At 30.5% G+C, this 20167-nt stretch overlaps 1 protein-coding gene across 1 annotated transcript; it reads left to right on the top strand.

Moving 5' to 3' along the window:
• Positions 1–642: 642 nt before the first annotated feature.
• On the top strand, positions 643–10200 carry hscb (HscB mitochondrial iron-sulfur cluster cochaperone). The gene is made up of 6 exons (XM_073841336.1): positions 643–1012; positions 1293–1389; positions 6178–6267; positions 9412–9556; positions 9768–9815; positions 9958–10200. Exons 1-6 carry the CDS (start codon positions 684–686, stop codon positions 10050–10052), a joined length of 804 nt encoding a protein of 267 aa, XP_073697437.1. The 5' UTR covers positions 643–683; the 3' UTR covers positions 10053–10200.
• The last annotated feature ends 9967 nt before the right edge of the window (positions 10201–20167 follow it).

Raw genomic sequence — 20167 nt, 5'->3', positions numbered from 1 at the left:
TCAAAGAAACCTGAAAAAATTCTACTCAGCTGTTTTCAACATAATAATAAATAATAAATATTTACGAGCAGCAAATCAGAATATTAGAATAAATTCTAAAGAATAACGTGACTGGAGTAATGACGCTAAAAATCCAGCTTTGAAATCACAGGAGAAAATTACATTTTAAAATATATTCAAATATAAAACAGTTGTTTTAAATAGTAAACATGTTTTATTTTATTTATTTTTTTCTGTTATTTCTGTCATTGAGTCAAATAAATACAGACTTGGTGAGCAGAGATGACTTTTTTAAACATTAAAAATATCACTGTTATATATATATATATATATATATATATATATATATATATATATGCTATATTTTAATGTGGGAGGGAAATTAATGATAGCTGTAGCTTTGAGTTAACCTTGGGTTAATATTGCGTTTTATTTATGTAAAGCATATTTCTGTTGCCATTACTCGAGACCAAGCAATAATAGATTAATAGATAATTACAAACAAAATAAAAATTAAAAATACAATATAGTCGACAAATACGTTGGTTGAATCATAGACTGTAAAAAAAAAAAGAATCGTTGAATTGTAAAAAAAAACTTTTATTTTGAAAAAATCTCTGACGCTCATGACAGGAAGTAGCGTGCAAACATTCTATAAACCCGATTTCATTCTGTAGGTGATCATGATAACGCTATACAGACTCCGATTTTTGTTAACGTCTGACGGATTTAAACATGCAAACAAATTTATATCAAACGGACAACTTCTTAACCTCGTCCTATTTCCGTGTTTCGCTTCAGGAAGAGCTGTGAGTTCTTACAGGAAAGTCAATAATGGTGTTTCTCACTGTAATACAGTTAAAGGACACTTAACTCTGAAGACTTTCAGCACTGCTACAGTCAACAAACTCTGTTGGAAATGCGGATCTTCTGCTGAATTATTTTTCTGTTCATCCTGTAATGTCATCCAACCTCCTGAAGACAAGACGAGTTATTTTGACATCATGAACTGGTGATTTAACTAGTGCTATTGTTTATAGGTCGTTGTTATAATTATGAATGAATCACTTGTGCATTCACAGATAATATTTTTGGCTTACTTTTTACGTATTGTTTACTTACTTTCGTTACTTAAAACTTGCCATAACATTGTTCTGATACAGTGTAGATGATCCAGTTGTTTTTACATGTTATCACAGATACAGTTTCACTATACACTATACACATTTTTCATTATATTAGTTCATAATCATTTCATAACGTATATAACTAAATATATTTGTCTTCCTCAGTGAACAGAAATTTTCATTGGACACCCAGAAACTTCAGAAAAGGTTTTTGGAGCTGCAAAGAGCTCTCCATCCTGACAACTTCTGCCAGAAATCTTCGGTAATGGGCTATATTATATAAAATTGTTATATTCCGTATTTTACACAGCACTATGTTTATTAACAGTAGACAAGCATATATTTTGAGATGTACACTACCAGTCAAAAGTTTTTGAACAGTAAGATTTTTAAAGTTTTTTTTGGTCACGTCTGCATTTATTTGATCTGAAGTACAGCAAAAACAGTACAATTTTGACACATTTTAACTATTCAAAAAAGTTTATTTTAATATGTTTTAAAATGTAATTTATTCCTGTGATTTAACAGCTGATTTTAGCATCATTACTCCAGTCACATGATCCTTCAGAAATCATTCTAATATTCTGATTTGCTGCTCAAAAATATTTATTATTATTATTATGTTGAAAACAGCTGTTTTCAGGATTCTTTGATGAATAAAATGTTCAGAAGAAAGCATTTACCTGAAATAGAAATCTTTTGTAACATTATAAATGTCTTTATCATCACTTTTGGTCAATTGAAGTAATAATTTCTATCATTTCTTTTCCAAAAAAAACAAAAAAACAATTATACTCACTCCATGCTTTTAAATGGTATAGTATATAATGTTACAAAACCTTTTTATTAGATTAGCTATTATTATCAGTTAAATGCTGATCTTTGGATCTTTTTATTTATCAAAGAATCCTGAAAAACGGTTTTAAATATTGATAATAATAATAATAAAAACATTTCTCGAACAGCAAATCAGCATATTTGAATGATTTATGAAGGATCATGTGACACTCAAGTAACGATAAGTAATGAGGCTGAAAATTCAGCTTTGTATTCCAGGAATAAATTACATTTTAAAATATATTAAAACAGAAAGCATTTATTTTAAATGGTAAAAATATTACAGTATATTTACAATATTACTGCTTTTGCTGTATTTTGAATCAAATAAATGCAGGCTTGGTGAGCAGTAGAGATGTCTTTAAAAAACATTACAAATATTACTGTCCAAAAACTTTTGACTGGTAGAGTAGTGTTCATTGGTTTTACATATCACAACAGTGCTGAGAGATACTGTAGGGATGTAAAATATATGGTGGCCATATCTGTTATGAGCAGATAATTGTGATTTAATAGGTGGGCCTTTAAACTATGAGTTCAAAATTTAAATTAAATAGAGTAGCAAAAGATTGTGATCTTTAAGAGCACTAATTATTTTTTTTCTTCTATAGAATATGTTTTAAATTGTTTGCCTTGCAGTCTTTTGTGTACGTTTTTTAAGTGTGAATCTCATGAAAGCATATTCATTTTTTGTTAAATTAATACTATTTATTTATTCATTTAATTATTTATTCATTTATTTGTTTTTCAAAGGAAAGCCACATTCAATTGATCAAAAGTTATAGAAAAGATATTTATTATTCATTTTATAAAAGATTACTATTACAAATAAATACTGTTCTTTTGAACTTTTTTGAACCTCTAAGATAAATTATCACAAAAAATAGTAAAAAGCACATCTTTTTTTCAACATTGATATTAATTAAAATATTTATTAAAATTTCTGCTAAAAATGACACTTTGCAATCATAAGAATAAATTACATAAACATATATATTTAATTAGAAATAATTTTTAGTTATAACATTTCACAATATTACTATTTTACTCATTCTTACGACATTTGTTTATATACACACATAGATTATTAATATATATTTTTTTCATTATTTTGAAAGTCATTTTTATTTATTTAAATTAGCATACAATTAATAATGAATACTATGATGAAACTATTAAGAAACTATCATGTATAATTAACTTTTGCAGTTCATACAATATGGGACCCTGGACCACAAAATCAGTCATAAGGGTAAATTTTTTTAAATTGACATTTATACATCATCTGAAAGCTTTCCATTCGTTTATGGTTTGTTAGGATAGGACAATATTTGGCCAAGATACAATTATTTGAAAAAAGGGTGCAAAAAATCTAAATATTGAGAAAATCGCCTTTTCAAAATTTAAATTAAATAGAGTAGCAAAAGATTGTGGCTAAATTGTAAATCTTTAAGAGCACTAATTCTTTTTTTTCTTCTATAGAATATGTTTTAAATTGTTTGCCTTGCAGTCTTTTGTGTACGTTTTTTAAGTGTGAATCTCATGAAAGCATATTCATTTTTTGTTAAATTAATGCTATTTATTTATTTATTTATTTATTCATTTAATTATTTATTCATTTATTTGTTTTTAAAAGGAAAGCCATTCAGTTGATCAAAAGTTATAGAAAAGATATTTATTATTAATTTTTTATAAAAGATTACTATTACAAATAAATACTGTTCTTTTGAACTTTTTTGAACCTCTAAGATAATGTAACACAAAAAATAGTAAAAAGCACATCTTTTTTCAACATTGATATTAATTAAAATATTTATTAAAATTTCTGCTAAAAATGACACTTTGCAATCATAAGAATAAATTACATAAACATATATATTTAATTAGAAATAATTTTTAGTTATAACATTTCACAATATTACTATTTTACTCATTCTTACGACATTTGTTTATATACACACATAGATTATTAACATATTTTTTTTTCATTATTTTGAAAGTCATTTTTATTTATTTAAATTAGCATACAATTAATAATGAAAACTATGATGAAACTATTAAGAAACTATCATGTATAATTAGCTTTTGCAGTTCATACAATATGGGACCCTGGACCACAAAATCAGTCATAAGGGTAAATTTTTTTTAATTGACATTTATACATCATCTGAAAGCTTTCCATTCGTTTATGGTTTGTTAGGATAGGACAATATTTGGCCAAGATACAACTATTTGAAAAAAGGGTGCAAAAAATCTAAATATTGAGAAAATCGCCTTTTCAAAATTTAAATTAAATAGAATAGCAAAAGATTGTGGCTAAATTGTAAATCTTTAAGAGCACTAATTCTTTTTTTTCTTCTATAGAATATGTTTTAAATTGTTTGCCTTGCAGTCTTTTGTGTACGTTTTTTAAGTGTGAATCTCATGAAAGCATATTCATTTTTTGTTAAATTAATGCTATTTATTTATTTATTTATTTATTCATTTAATTATTTATTCATTTATTTGTTTTTAAAAGGAAAGCCATTCAGTTGATCAAAAGTTATAGAAAAGATATTTATTATTATTTTTTATAAAAGATTACTATTACAAATAAATACTGTTCTTTTGAACTTTTTTGAACCTCTAAGATAATGTAACACAAAAAATAGTAAAAAGCACATCTTTTTTCAACATTGATATTAATTAAAATGTTTATTAAAATTTCTGCTAAAAATGACACTTTGCAATCATAAGAATAAATTACATAAACATATATATTTAATTAGAAATAATTTTTAGTTATAACATTTCACAATATTACTATTTTACTCATTCTTACGACATTTATTTATATACACACATAGATTATTAATATATTTTTTTTCATTATTTTGAAAGTCATTTTTATTTATTTAAATTAGCATACAATTAATAATGAAAACTATTAAGAAACTATCATGTATAATTAACTTTTGCAGTTCATACAATATGGGACCCTGGACCACAAAATCAGTCATAAGGGTAAATTTTTTTTAAATTGACATTTATACATCATCCGAAAGCTTTCCATTCGTTTATGGTTTGTTAGGATAGGACAATATTTGGCCAAGATACAACTATTTGAAAAAAGGGTGCAAAAAATCTAAATATTGAGAAAATCGCCTTTTGAAGTTGTTCAAAGTAAGTTCTTGGTAATGCATGTTATTAATCAAACATGAGTTTTGATACATTTACTGTAGGATATTGACAAAATATCTTAATGAAACATGATATTTACTTAATATCTTAATGATTTTTGGCATATAATTTTGACCCATACAATGTATTTTTGGCTATTGCTACAAATAGACCCGCGGTTTTATGGTACACATATTTTTTATAATGAGAGTTTATAATGATAAAGTTCTATTTATTTTATTGTAATATTTAAAAGTACTTCTAATTTGTTTATTAACTTTGTTGTGACTTATGGCTCAGTGTTACATATTTCCTGCTTTTTTGAGACTTGCCTTCTAACCCTTTTGCTTTGCATTATATATCAAACTCTGTACTCCCAGTATGCCTTGTCCATATCTATTTAGATGCTCAGGTAAAAGATATACAGCACATCATCGTTCCTATAAGGCAGCAGACATTTCTTTGGTGATTGGTGCATGCTTTGCGAGCCCAATTGGGTTTCCTGACAGCAACAGCAAGCTGGATGTTGATTCTCTAGGCTTTGGCAACTCTGACAGCTGAAAATGTTTCTCCTCTGCAAGTCATTTCTTTGGTTTCTCACCTCTTATTCCACCTGACGCCTCCCTGACGAATCCCATCACAGCTCCGACCCTCTGCGTCCACCCACACAGCCAGATCCTTCAGGGGGGAAAAAAAACCCTGCACAATTATCAGCATTGCTGGGGTTTCGTTTTTTGACAATTCTCCTCATTCCCAAGAGGAAATTCTTACCACAAACAAAGAACATGTCATGATATCTTAAAATAAATGTGACGACAGTACGTAATTATATAACATATTTGGAAAAGTTTGAAAGCTTGGGCACAGTAAGACTCTTTATGGATCACACTTCTTTTGTTACTTCATAAAACCACAATCACAGTATTCTTCAGGTTGCTTTATGCTTCGGAGCTTTGTGTGATTTGTGCCTTGAGGGCTGTTGAAATTGTTTTTGTAGCCTGTAAGAAGAATGACTTTAATTTGGAATGACTTTGTTGTCTGATCCTATTTACAGAAAGAGCAGGAATATTCAGAAGAGCAATCAGCACTGGTGAACAAAGCCTACAGAACACTGCAGAAACCTCTGAGTCGGGCCGTCTACATGGTAATTATTTGTTTAGTAAATATTTGTGCATATGGCAGCTATAGGTTGTGCGCAATAACCCCTGAAAACATATGAACACATAAGCCTATAAAATCGAATGCACAGTATGCAGTTTCTTCTCTTCTTTGTCATGCGTCCATGATAGTACCATGATGTAAATGTTAGGAAAATTTTAAAATGTCAGGAAAAAAAAAAAGAATTTTTTTTTTACAGAAGTAAAAACCTTAACTTACCATATACAGTTAGATTTTATAAAAAACTTAACACAAATTAAACGTAGTTTTACTATTTTATTATGAAATATTGTTACATGTATGGTTTTTGCTAGTAAACTCTGTGAATTACCATATACACTACAAGTCAAAAGTTTTGGAAGAGTAAGATTTTTTAAAATGTTTTTTATAAGGAATTCTCTTATGCTAACCAAGCCTGCATTTAGTTGATCCAAAATACAGCAACACAGTAATATTGTGAAATATTTTTACTATTTAAAATAACTGCTTTCTATTTCAATATATTTTAAAGTTTATTTTTTTTCTGTGATCAAAGCTACATTTTCAGCATCATTACTCCAGTCTTCAGTGTCACATGATCCTTCAGAAATCAGTCTAATATTCAAGAAACATTTTATTATTATTGTTATTTTTATCAGTATTTAAAACATTATACACTATACCATTCAAAAGTTTGGAGTAAGTATGTTTTTTTGTGGGAAAGAAATTATATAAATTATTTAGCAAGGATGCTTTAAATTGATCAAAAGTGATGTTAAAGACATTTATAATGTTACAAAAGATTTCTATTTCAGATAAATGCTGTTCTTCTGAACTTTCTATTCATCAAAGAAGCCTGAAAAAATTCTACTCTGCTCTATTTTTTTTTGAGCACTAAATCTGAATATTAGAATGATTTCTGATCATATGACTCGAGTATTGATTCTTAAAATTCAGCTTTGAAGTCACAGGAATAAATTACATTTTAAAATATATTCAAATAGAAAACAGTTATTTTAAATGGTAAAAATATTTCAGAATTATTCTGTTTTTGTTGTACTTTGGATCAAATAAATTCAGGCTTGGTGAGCAGAAGAGTCCTCTGTAAAAACAAAACAAAAAAAAACATTAAAACATCTTTTGACTGGTATTGTACCATTATACACACATTTACATTATAAATGTGCTTGCTGTCACTTTTGATCAGTTTAATGCATCCTTACTAAATAAGTGATTTAGTAAAAGTTTTTTTTTTTTTCTAATATTACTTACCTTAACTTTTGAAAGGTAGTGAATTTGGAAAATCCAAATGATTTCTGAAGGATCATGCGACACTAATATTCAGCTTTACATCACAAAAATAAGTTACATTTTAAAATATATTAATATAGAAATTGTTGAATTTATAGAAAATTCACAGTATATTCACATTACTGTTTTACTGTAGCCTGGAAAAAATCCAGACCCTAATGTATTAAGATTAAGGGTCTGGCATCGAGCAATGAAAAGTGCCTAACTTGAGGGGCGGCACCAAGCATGCATTTGAAACTCTTACTGCATGCAATTGGATAAAGCCACGACCAATCACAACAACACAAGGTGTGACGTATCCATACACTTAGCTACCAACGGAGCTAACTGATAGATTAAACTCTTGCCGTATCCAGTCGGCAAAACAGCAAAAACGTCATTCTTGCAAAGGAACGATTCGAGCGCGGTTTTCTGTTCCTCTTTTATATGAAAATCCAAGTATAACTCGTTTATTGTAGTGGCCAAAGCCGTTTCAAACAACTGGTGTTCATCTGTAGCCATCTTTCAATGCTTACTAAATGATTCCGGACGTCACAGCGCTGTCGTCATCAGCTTAGCTCGCCTCTGGCCCGCCTACATCAGATACACCGATTTGATTGGTTTCCAGAACTGCTTACGTATTGCAGTAATGTGCATCATTGCTCGATGCCAGAGTGTCTTGCAGAGACAATTCAAATTGTGCTCTCGCGAGACCTCTGGATTTCCAGGGTAGTTTTACTGTATTTTACAGATCAATTCAGAGAACAAATAAGTATAGCCAGGGTTACTATAAGAGACTTTAAAAAAAAAAAACACTAAAAAAAGAGTTAATTAAGGGTTAATTAACTTTGGACCAACAGTGAATATACAAAAGTTAATGTGATTTTAGGACACACCTGTGCACTTGAGGAAAACTGACTTCAGACATCCACTAAAAAATCACCTTCAGACCAATTGATTAAAATACATTACAAATAGTTCACTTTCAGAACAAAAATTTACAGATTATGTGCTCACCCCCTTGTCATCCAAGATGTCTTTCTTTCTTCATTCGTAAGGAAATTATGTTTTTTGAGGAAAACATTTCAGGATTTCTCTCCATATAACGATGGTGCCCTCGAGTTTGAACTTCCAAAATGCAGCTTCAAATGGCTCTAAACGATCACAGCCAAGGAAAGAAGGGTCTTTTCTAGCAAAACAATCGGTTATTTAAAAAAAAAAAATACAATTTATATACTTTTTACCTCAAATGCTTGTCTTGTCTAGCTCTGTGTGTACTCTGTGTAGAGATTAAAAAGTATATACATTTTAAATAGTTTTAGAAAATAAACAATTGTTTTGCTAGATAAGACACTTCTTCATCAGCTGGGATCATTTTAGAGCCTTTTGAAGCTGCATTTAATCTGCATTTTGGAAGTTCAAACTTGGGGGCACCATAGAAGTCCATTATATGGAGAGAAATCCTATTTCTAATTTCTTTACGACTGAAGAAAGAAAGACATGAACATCTTGGATGATAAGGGGGTGAGTACATTTTTACATTTATCTGTACATTTTTGTTCTGAAAGTGAACTACTCCTGTAAGGAAAATTTATGAAGAAAAGTGAAGTGAGCTCCTGCAGTGCAAATGATTTAGCAATCTAGCATCAAATACACAAGTGCCCAAATATACTTTGCAACCACTTTAAATATCAGCTCTAGCTATTTTCTGTATTTTACACTTTGACATTTACAGAAAACTAGGTTCAGTTTATGTGGGTGCTAACTTAAAACCAGTCTGCAGTCTGTTATAACTGCTGCCAAGAGGCCCTAGTGCTTTTATTATAGCTGTACCCTGTGTAACCTGCATGTTTCACTGTAGCTGGAGCTGCAGGGGGTTTTGCTGGAGGAAGGTACGGACGCATCCGCAGACCCCGCGTTTCTCCTAGAGGTCATGGAGATCAACGAGAGCCTCGCAGAGACGCGGAGCCAAGATGAGGTCAGCGCTATCGGCCGGGCTGTGCGAGGTGTGTAGGCCTGAAAGAAAAGCACCAAGCGGAAGTGATGGTTGAAATATTGCTCTGCGCCCACTCACGTCGCTCGCAGCTTATTTATGTGACCGTTTGCGGCCCTAGTTTCATTCCGTCAGAAAGTTCAAGGTCCTGTGGTTTTATGTTTTCGCTTTTAAGTCAGTGTGGTTGTGCTGTTTATATACTGTATTTTACTTCCTTTCACCAGGGAAACTGAAAGACTTGACTGAACAGATGAATTCATCGCTGAACAAAGGTATTTTTCTCTCTTACTCCTCCTCATGACCTCCCAAATCTGACAGAAATTCGGCGCCAAGGCCGGTTGCACGCACATTTTCATGGCATGCGAGTGGAAAAAAACTGTTTTTGTGTTTGCCTCACGGTTCTTCTTTTCACAGGGGATCTGCTGACCGCCAAAGAGCTCCTGGCCCAAATGAAGTACTTCACAAATATAGAGGAGAAGGTAAAAGACAGAATTACAGAGGGTTACTGAGGGAAAATTGTAAGCAAGTTGCAATTGTAATCCAGCTCAGTGAAAGATTTCACGCTCGTGCTCAGAAGTTTTTATAGTAGTACTTATTGTTAATAGTGTATATTTGTTGGATTGCTGTTTGTATCTGAATAAAGTAAATTTATTTTAATCTTTTGTCAAAAGCAGTGCTTTTTGTGTTAGTGGATCTTGCATGTGCAAAACTCAACACTGTGTTTTCATTGGTTGCCATGCATTTCTAAGGTGTTTTGGGTCATTTCTTACTAGAATATAAAATATAATTTTTTTTTTGCATGTTTTAGGATGTTAAAGGCAAAAAGTGAGCTCTTACATCAGTGACAGCACACTTTCTGACCAAGATGCATGATTTAGAATTCATTTTCAATATTAAGAATTAATTCATATATTTTCTGTTCTTGATTTAATCTTTAATAATTTTTTGTAAAAAAAGATTTTTTAAAATCTGTATTACTATTTAGGTTTTATTTATTTATATTTTTATGTATTTTATTTCAGTTATAGTTTTAGTTTATATTTATTTTTAGTTAGTAATTATGGTCATTCAGCTTAAACGTACAAAGTTATTTTATTTATAATAATTTATTGTAGTTTATTTCAGTTTTATTTCAAATAACAAAATTACATTTAATGTTGGTAAGTTTTGTTTAGGTAAAATTTGTTATGTAATATTTATATTTCTTTTTTTACTATTTTGATTTAATTTTCTTTATTTCCATTTCAGTTCACTTTAAGTTTATTTTCAGTTAGTAATTATTCAAGTAACAAAAATACATAAGTAACAAAAATACATTTTATATTGGTATGTTTTGTTTTAAATATACAAACAAATTGTTAAGTTGAATTTTGTGATGTAATATTTATATTTAATTTATTTATTTTTAACTATTTTGATTACATTTTTTATTTTAGTTTTAGTTCATTTTAAGTTTAGTTCCAGTTAGTAATTTTCCTATTCAACTTAAATATGTCAGTAAGTTAAAATTAAAAACACAAATTCATCAAAGCTAAAAAACAAAACAAAATTTTGTCATTTAATATTTATTTCATTATTTTATTACTATTATATTATAAATATTTATTATTTTTCAGTTTTAGTTTGTTCAGTTTTTTCCAGTTAATAATTATGTCAATTTATCTTACATTTTTCCCCATTACTGAGTTAATATTTATATTTAATAATATAAAATATTAATAATAATAATTATTATTATTTATTATTAATTGTTTATTTTTCAGCTTCAGTTTAATTAGAAGATACTGTGAAGTTAAAATGCTAGTTAGGTTAAATTTGTAATTTAATATTTATTTCATTATTTTAATATATATATATATATATATTATATATATTAGTTTTTTTCCAGTTAGTTATGATACTTATCATAACTTAAACTTATTTCCATTACTATATTATTTTTTTGTATAATTTTTTAAGGGTTAGGGTTAAGGTTTTTTTTTTTTTGTCATGCAATATTTATTTTTCATTATTTTATTACTACTGTGAATTTATTTTTATTTAATTTTAGTTTTGGTTCAGTTTATTTATTTTTAGTTAGTAAACTTATTTCAGTTACTTAAACTTACCACAGTTGCAGCAAAGATTTAAATGTAAAATTGATATTTGATTTTTATTTCAACTTCATTTTAATGAGCAAAATGCTGTAAGGTTTTGTTTAGTTTAATGTTGTCCTTTAAGATTTTTATTTCATTATTTTATTTTAGCTGTTTACATTCCATTTATTTTTATTTCAGTTTTAGTTTTAGTTCAGTTTTATTTTAGTTCTAGTTAGTAATTTTGATGATTCATCTTAAACTTATTTAAATTAAACTTAAAAATACAGTTAAGTTCTTTTTCATTTAATTTTATTTCAGCTTTATTTTAATACACCACAAATATTTTAATACTGTAAAGTTGTTTAGTTTGACTTTTTGCATCTAATAATTAGATTTTATTTTATTTCAGCTTTATTTAAACCTATATTTAAAACGGAAAATCCAGGCTGTCACACGAATTGTGCTATTATGCTCTAAATTTTAATACTTTAATCTGAATAATTAATAAATTATTGTGTTAGAAGTTAGTTCAAATCCCAACCGTATGTGTGAGCAATAATAATTGTGATGTTTTCATTAGCAAACGCTTCTATTAACACATGCAAACAATCTTTTAGTTGTGCGACTTTCCCAAGACAATACTTCTGCATTCAGCGTCAAACTGTGATTGCCTGATGCCACGTTTATTTAGGTCTGGCCTATTGGGAGAACAGAGAAAACAGGAAACCCGCAAAATGATGCAACTACAGTTATAAAACAAAACCGTGCAAGACGACAAGATTCATTTAGCCGATCCCGGTTGAATCTTTAATGCTACTACTCGACTCGCAATCTCTGCTGTGCGCTTTGTGATAAATGTGTCTTATTTCTCTCTAATGTGGGCTGATTCATTAAATTGTAATTGGAGCTGGATTTGTTCTAGATGATGGCATTCCTCTGGACATACACTCTGACATCAGTCTCTTATTAGATAGCACTTCGACAAAATTTCTTTATTGCGCCAGTTTGTACAGTCGCTTATGGTGTGCTATGAATTAAATTACATCATAACACACTTATCGATCCTGGATTTATGAATGTGTGTGTTTGTGTGAAAGGCAGCAGGAGGCAGGGAGAATCAAGGTGTGCTGCTGGAGCTGAAAATGCCTCCGCTGAGCTGTAGGGGGAAGCATGTCACCTCACAACGGAGGCTGTAGGTGGGCAGAAAATCTCTTGACAGCTGTTGTGTTTATGCTTGTTCTTAAGTGTGCATATTCCTTTTGAAATGAAGAGCAACATTCGAGGAGATTTTAAATGACTGTGTTCTGCTACTTTGATTTAGGTCTATATACGAGTGCATGAATTTTAATTGCCTTAAGATGGCAATTAAAAAATCAGTTACAAATCTTCAATTTTGTGCTTTTTGGTTGACTTCATAGATCAGTGATTGCACACAGTTCATAAGCTGTGTTCATAAAGGCACATATCACTCACACTTATGGTTTTGTGGTGTGGATGACATGAATGATAGCTCAAGTCATTGAGGCTTGTTGAGAAATAAACTTCACTTGGCAGATGACAAAACAGGTGAAAAAATAAATGCCACAGATGTGAAGTTAAGATGGACTGAACATTTAATGTCATTTTTACTGTAAAAAGACTATAAAATGCAAATAAGCCACCTTCTCATACAGTATATTACAGTATTTAAAATATCTATCTGTCTGTCTGTCTGTCTGTCTATAATGAGTGTGTGTGTTTTTGCGTAATTTATTTTATTTTTTATATGTATATATATATCATGTAACGTGTGTATTTGTTGAGTCAACTTAAAATATTTTGTTAACTGGCTGCCTTAAATTCAACATTTCAAGTTGACTAAACTTTTGAGTTAAGTTGTACTGTAAGTGACAACTTAGATATTGGTGTTGATGCAACTTAAAATTTTAATGCAGCCATGTAATGTTTAATGCAGCCAGCTTTTATCTTTAACAAACCAAATTTTTTGTAGTCAACTCAAATATCTAAGTTGTCACTTAGTACAACTAAACATTTCAAGTTAACTAAACTTATTTGAGTTGAATAAACTTAAAATTGTAAGGCAGTAAGTTAACAAATTATTTTAACTTTTTTTTTCTCACTGTATGCCTAATTTATTTTACAGTAAATATATAGTAAATATACAGTATACATGTATGTATATGTCTATATAAGCTTAATTTATAATTTATGCTTATTTTTATAACATATGTATGCACATATAAATAACTAAATATTTTTACAGTAAATTACAGTATTTAAAATCAAGTATAATATGTGTATATATATATGTATGTGTGTGTGTACAGTATATATAAACATAATTTATTTTATTTTTTAAGACTGTATATGTATATTACAGTAAAATACAGTATCTTTGCAAGTAAAAACTATTAATTACCATATAATCTGTAAAAAAAAAACCACATAAATAAATAGGCTTAATTTATTTTATTTCAGTTGTAATTTATTTATTTCCAGTTAGTAATTTCATTTTTTTTTTATTTATATTTTCATTTAACTGTTTAATGCTGTGAAGCTTTGTTTAGTCAAAATTTTGTGGTGTAATTGTATTTAATTTATTTATTTCAATTGACACAAAAAAAGTAAGCTTTAGTTAACTATAGTAACCCATAGGCCGATACACAAATCGTGCTATTATGCACTACATTTTAATACTTTAATAAATAAAAAAATGTAATGATAAATTAAAAGTTCAAATCCCAAAGTATAGGTATCAATATGCCATTCTGTAATACCATTATCATGGACTTCACATAATTTCTTCATAGTTGCCATTTTTTCCTGTACATTGAGCAACATTATTTACAGTGTAGAGGCAAAAGCTCATAACAGGTTGTTGTGACTTTAATAAAATGCCCCCTAGCATCAAGTCACAACTCCTTAGCAACTGCATGGAAATGCCCTAGCAACCACCTTAGCAAAGTGGTGGTATAATTAGCAAATTCAGGAACCTCTCACTTTTTTGGTGTCAAAACGAAGCCCATTTAGCAAACAAAGATCACAGTGACTTTGCAGTTTTGAACCCAGCTGCCACTGTAGAAATGACTGTAATTTAAAGTGAAAGTTCAGCTGCATCATCTCAACTCAAAGGCAAAGAAACAAGGACAGAAAATTCATTGGAGGTTAGAAAAACAGCTTAGACATGCCAGTTTACATTTAATCTTCAGTTTAAATCCATGTAACGCCACTGGAGCATTGCCCTGTGAACGTCCCGCTGAAAACATGACTTGACTCGCTTGTTTATTGAGTCAAGAACGCGAGCGTCACGTTTCTAAGTCTTCCTCGCAGGAGACGCTATTTCCTTAATACATGTGAATTAAGCCACAAATGAGGGAGGGAGGGGAAATGTGGCAATCTGATTGTTATTCATCCTGTAATCGGAAGACATCTCCAGCACTGGCAAATTAATGGGAAAACATGATCGACCAGTTCTGAAGCCACCGCTGTCTCCACACACTCTCTGAAATTGGGTTTGAAAGAAAAAAAAGGATGTGTGAAAAATGGAGGGTGGCCAGAGAAGAAGAAAATAGGATAAACCTTTTCTGGTGGGGAAATTAGGTGGGATAATATGAAGGAAAACAGGCTTAAATGCATGTTTTAGCGGTTAATATTTTTTTATTTAACGATGAAAGATAAAGATTCTAAAACTGAATTTTCACAGCAATGGCATGGAAGAATCATTTTTGGTTTCCCAAAGAGCCTTCAAGTGAACACTTCTTAACAAACACATTTTTCATAGTGTGAAGAACGTTTTACAAATCTAAAGAATTTTTGGTGGAATGCAAAGTTTTCATTGATGTCAAAGGTTCTTGAAACCTTTGATGCCAATTAAAAAAACTTTATTTTTAAGAGTATACTGTCAACCAGAGGTCTTTAACTTGGAGTCCGAGTCAAGTCTGAAGTCTTTAACCTGGAGTCCAAGCAAGGTTATTTTCTTAAACTAAAACTAAGACGAAAACTATTGATCAGAAAACATTTTCGTAAACTGAAATAAAATAAAAATGTCAAAATAAATGAAAAACTAGAACGAAACTAACAACTTTCACTGAAAAACTAAATAATAAAATAGTAATTATCAAAAATAATTAATCATTACGTTCTCATGCGATCTCATTTCTAAATGACAACTATTCCCCATGTCTATTAAATCTCTGAAAAAGTCTTACCGGAGCATTCAAATCTGTATTTGCCGCTGACAGAGAGAGCAGTCATCATGTTTATGTAAAAAAACAGCTTTACAAACAGTCTTTTCAAATATCACAGTCATTCATATTATCACAGCAATACTGGGATTAAAGGTCATAGTTTGGATGTAAACACTGATGTCTATTAGAGATCAAAATAGAGCTCGTCATCTTTTGAAAGTAATTGGCCCTTCAAATAATGTTTGTGGCGATTGCATTGTTTCGCCACTAGGTGAAAACAACTGTTAAAAAATGTATTTGTCATTGAGAGATTGATTCAGAAACGCAGATTCATCCAGTAATGTTTTGGTGAGCAAGTCATTTATTCATTCAAACCACTTTTTCATAAATGTAATATTATAAATTGGTGTATTAAATATATTCTATTTTAAATACAAATATTATGTATTAAATGATTATTAATTCATTCAAATGAATTAAACACTTTTAAATAGACTACAGCATTTGATATTTTGTCTCAATTTCTTTTGCTTAATTTAGAATGGCGAGGAAATCGTGATCTCTGTTTGATCTTCAAAAAACTAAAACTGAAACTAAACTATATAAAAACTAAATAGAAATGTGTTCACCAAATAAAAACGAAACTAAAACTAACAAAATTGTTAATGAAACGAATAAAAACTAAACTAAATTTTATTGCAAATTTGAAAACTATATCAAAATAAAACGAATAATAAAAAAAAAACTAAATTAATCTTGAGTCCAAGTCGAGTCTCAAGTCATTTAATGTCTCACTAAAAAAATCCCTTTCAGAATCCCCATGTATTGAAATCTTCCTATTTATGAAGCTGTTTTATAGGCTATAGGCAAAATATATGATCTTTGATCTGATTTTTTTTTTTAAATGAGGTGTTAAGATGTAAGGTTAATGTACATCCAGCCTGTTACTTATACATTTGAATCCATTACCATGTTCAAAACAGTTTTTCTGTAATAAAATTCTATAATCAGAGTCCTATCCATCATGAGTCATGACACATAAGGAAATATGTGACTCAGATATTATACAAAACTATACCAATGATGTGATATACAAGTGTATGACAACTGATGATCATCACTATATCAGTCGCGGCTCTGCATGTGTTTTTGGCCCTCTATACCGCACACCTCAATAGTGCGGCTACGACATGGCGACCAGAGCAGATCGCGGCCACTTTAGTCAATGCTGGCATTTATACCCATCATCCTGTGGCTCACTGAAGCATCCCAGAAGCGGCTGTCCATGCTACGTCGCTAAATTTAGGCTAATTCCCCATTTTGTCCCTACCCGCCCGCCAACGATTCGAATTTCCATAGGCGGGATTTATTTGAATGATATTCTAATGGACCGCGTTGTGACAGCATCCAGAAAAGAAACTCTGTAGTCCATAGGAGCTGTTCATTTAGTTCTTGAAAAGGGATTTTTTTTAAACGAAATATCTCCCTTTGGAGTGGACTTTGAGATTTGTGGCACCTGATGAATAATTAGCTTTTTTTTTGTTGTTCCCTGTCATTTCATTTTATTTGATGATTGATTCATTGCGGGTTCCCTCTTACGTCATACTCCGGGGTTCCCTTGGTCATTTATGCACATGCGCTTTCTTTAAAAATGGCGCTTACAGAGGATGCACATTTATATTGAGATAGAATGGAATAAATATATTGTACTGCATGTTAGCTTGCTTACTGTGCCCAAGAGCATAATTTATATTCACATATGTCTTACTAACAAGATACTATGCTTCGGACCACAGGTCAAGAGCTGTAGCTCCAACCATGTAAGTTTGCGACGCTGTTTGTGAATGTTCGTTTGAACTATGGCTTTAGGAAACACTGAATCATTGAACTATGTTGGTAATGACAGAACTTGCAACTATAGCTAACAATGCTTTTGGGAAATGCACCCCAGGATAAGTTAAAAGTAGGGCTGTCAGTCGATTAATTTCAAATCAAATTAATTTCATGATGTGTCATTTAATTAATCACAAAATAAATTTGACTGTGAAAACACCCATAAAAGACTTTTTAAAGCTATTTTTGTGTTAAATGAGAAAGTATCAAGTACACATTACAAATTGTAACTTGAGAAATATTTGAATTTAACATAAAATGTTTTTGTTTGTTTTGTTTATTTTATGCAATCTAAAACTCTGCGCTCCCTATCTCTCCGTTCAAATTCGTTCTTCTACAAATCTTCCATCATTTGCCACCTAAGCACAAGAAATTACCGTAATAGGCCATTTATTTCCAAAAAGCACATGTTGTCTGCTGTCAGGAGCAATTTAAATTATTTTGATAATTAAAAAGGGTTAAAGAATGCCCATTTTCCACAAGTTGATATGATTCTTTAGGGTATTCATGAAATGTCTGCAACATACTTTGTTTAAAATTCCTCAGTGGTCGTGTAAAACAACACCCGTTTTACCTTGTCAAAAACAGCTCTGTTCACAGTGACCCGTTTCAGTGCATGCTGCTCACTCCGCCTCTCATTTCTGTTTTTATGTATTCGGTGGCATGTTACCATCAAAAACAAAACTAATCCACAGAAAATAAAGACTTTTGTTCACTTTTACATCCAACTACAAAATGTTTGCATAGCTTACGAGACACAAGCTGCGTTTCCATTACAGATTTGCATGAAACTTTGGCGCTATTTTATAAATGTCGATTGAAAAGATTAACCGATGTTATGCGACTGAAACTTAATTTTTTTCCTCTCACGATAAGTCATGGCAGCAGATTTTTTGTGGGATTTTTGCTATATTTAATCAAATATGACCTGTAAATGCAAAAAATAAATAAATTCCATTGCTGTTTTGCAAAATATTCCTTTTTCGAATTGCCTGAAAAACCACCTCATGCAAGCGTAAAAACTTTTTTTGTGATATATGGGAGTTTTTGCACAATTGACGCGTTTCCATTAGGCGTATTTTCAATTCGCAATTTCAATTTGTGCAATTTAAAGGGTAATGGAAACACAGCTATTTGTCACTACAGCTACTCGAGTATGGAGAAAATGGTGGACAGCATCCAATTGGCTCAGGGCTGAAATATGCTAATACTGTACAATCTGTCAGCGGTTGTGGGCGGGGCCTGAGCAGTATGACATCATACTGCTCATAAAATCAAAACGGCTTGATAATTGAGACTGTTTAGGTTTTCTGGGGATTAAAAAAAAGACTAAATGGATTTCTATCATTGTAGGTGGTTGTGTCCACACACATTTATATGCAAACAACATGTAAAAGTGAATTTTGCATCAGATGTCCCCTTTAATGTTTCTTACCTCTGAGAATATTACTCTCAGGAGCATTTAGCACATTTTAACCACATCTAAATCCATTCCCCAGGTTTTCTCCCTCAATCAGTGCAGAAAATGTGGTATATTGTGTGGATTCCCTCTGGGCCTGCTCATATATCATTGTTAGCTTGCAGTGTCACTTTTGATCAAGTTCGTTTTTTTGTGATTGAGCTGCATGTGGCTCCAGCGTCACTGTGTTCGCTAAAGTGCGTAACCCGAATGTACCAGTATTCAGACAAGCAGATATGAGTTTAGATTATGAAGCATGATCAGCATGGATTGTTTGTTTGCAGAGTTGTAATAGAGTATATGCACTGCTGCATGATTACTAGTCTATGAAGGATCCTCCTTGTGTAACCTTACAAATGCTAATGAGATATTTACCCTCAGCAGTGTTTAACTCGTACTGTTTGATGCTCTTCATTAAGTCATTAATACTGCATGCAGATCTGCTATTTTAATCCTTCCCACAACTGTGTAACTCAGATGAATGTATTAAAAAACAACAGCATATGATATTCTACTTCACATACTAGGATAGATGCCACAAAAACCTGTTGAAAACATGTCCAGGTCACATTGTGAAGCCTATTTTTAAGAACTTCACATTTATTATGCATTTCAGTTATGCAGAATGCCTGAAACATTAAAAATAAATAAATAAAGAAGCAAAGAACATTTTATTTATTGCCTTGGTTGATTTGAAATGAAAAAAGTTCTATATCAATAAAATAGGAAAATTGTTTCACATTACAGATTACAAATTAAATAAAAATATATTTCTTCATATTAAAAATACTGTATTACAGTAGTGCGAATCTAATGTCAACCTTTGAAAAAATATGGAAATTACAAAAAAAGTTTCAATGACAGCCCCTATTGAAAACAAAATATGAAAATTACCTAAAAGAAAATGTTTACATAAAAAAATGAATGTACATTAATTACATCAATCAATGCAAAAATAAAATGGTAATGAATAAAACAGTAATGAGAATCTAATGATGGTCCCTATT

The sequence above is a fragment of the Garra rufa genome, chromosome 5, assembly GCF_049309525.1.
Source record: "Garra rufa chromosome 5, GarRuf1.0, whole genome shotgun sequence".
NCBI classification, from domain to species: domain Eukaryota; kingdom Metazoa; phylum Chordata; class Actinopteri; order Cypriniformes; family Cyprinidae; genus Garra; species Garra rufa.
Note: the sequence above shows the minus strand (reverse complement) of the source record. Positions and strands in the feature narration are given on the sequence as shown.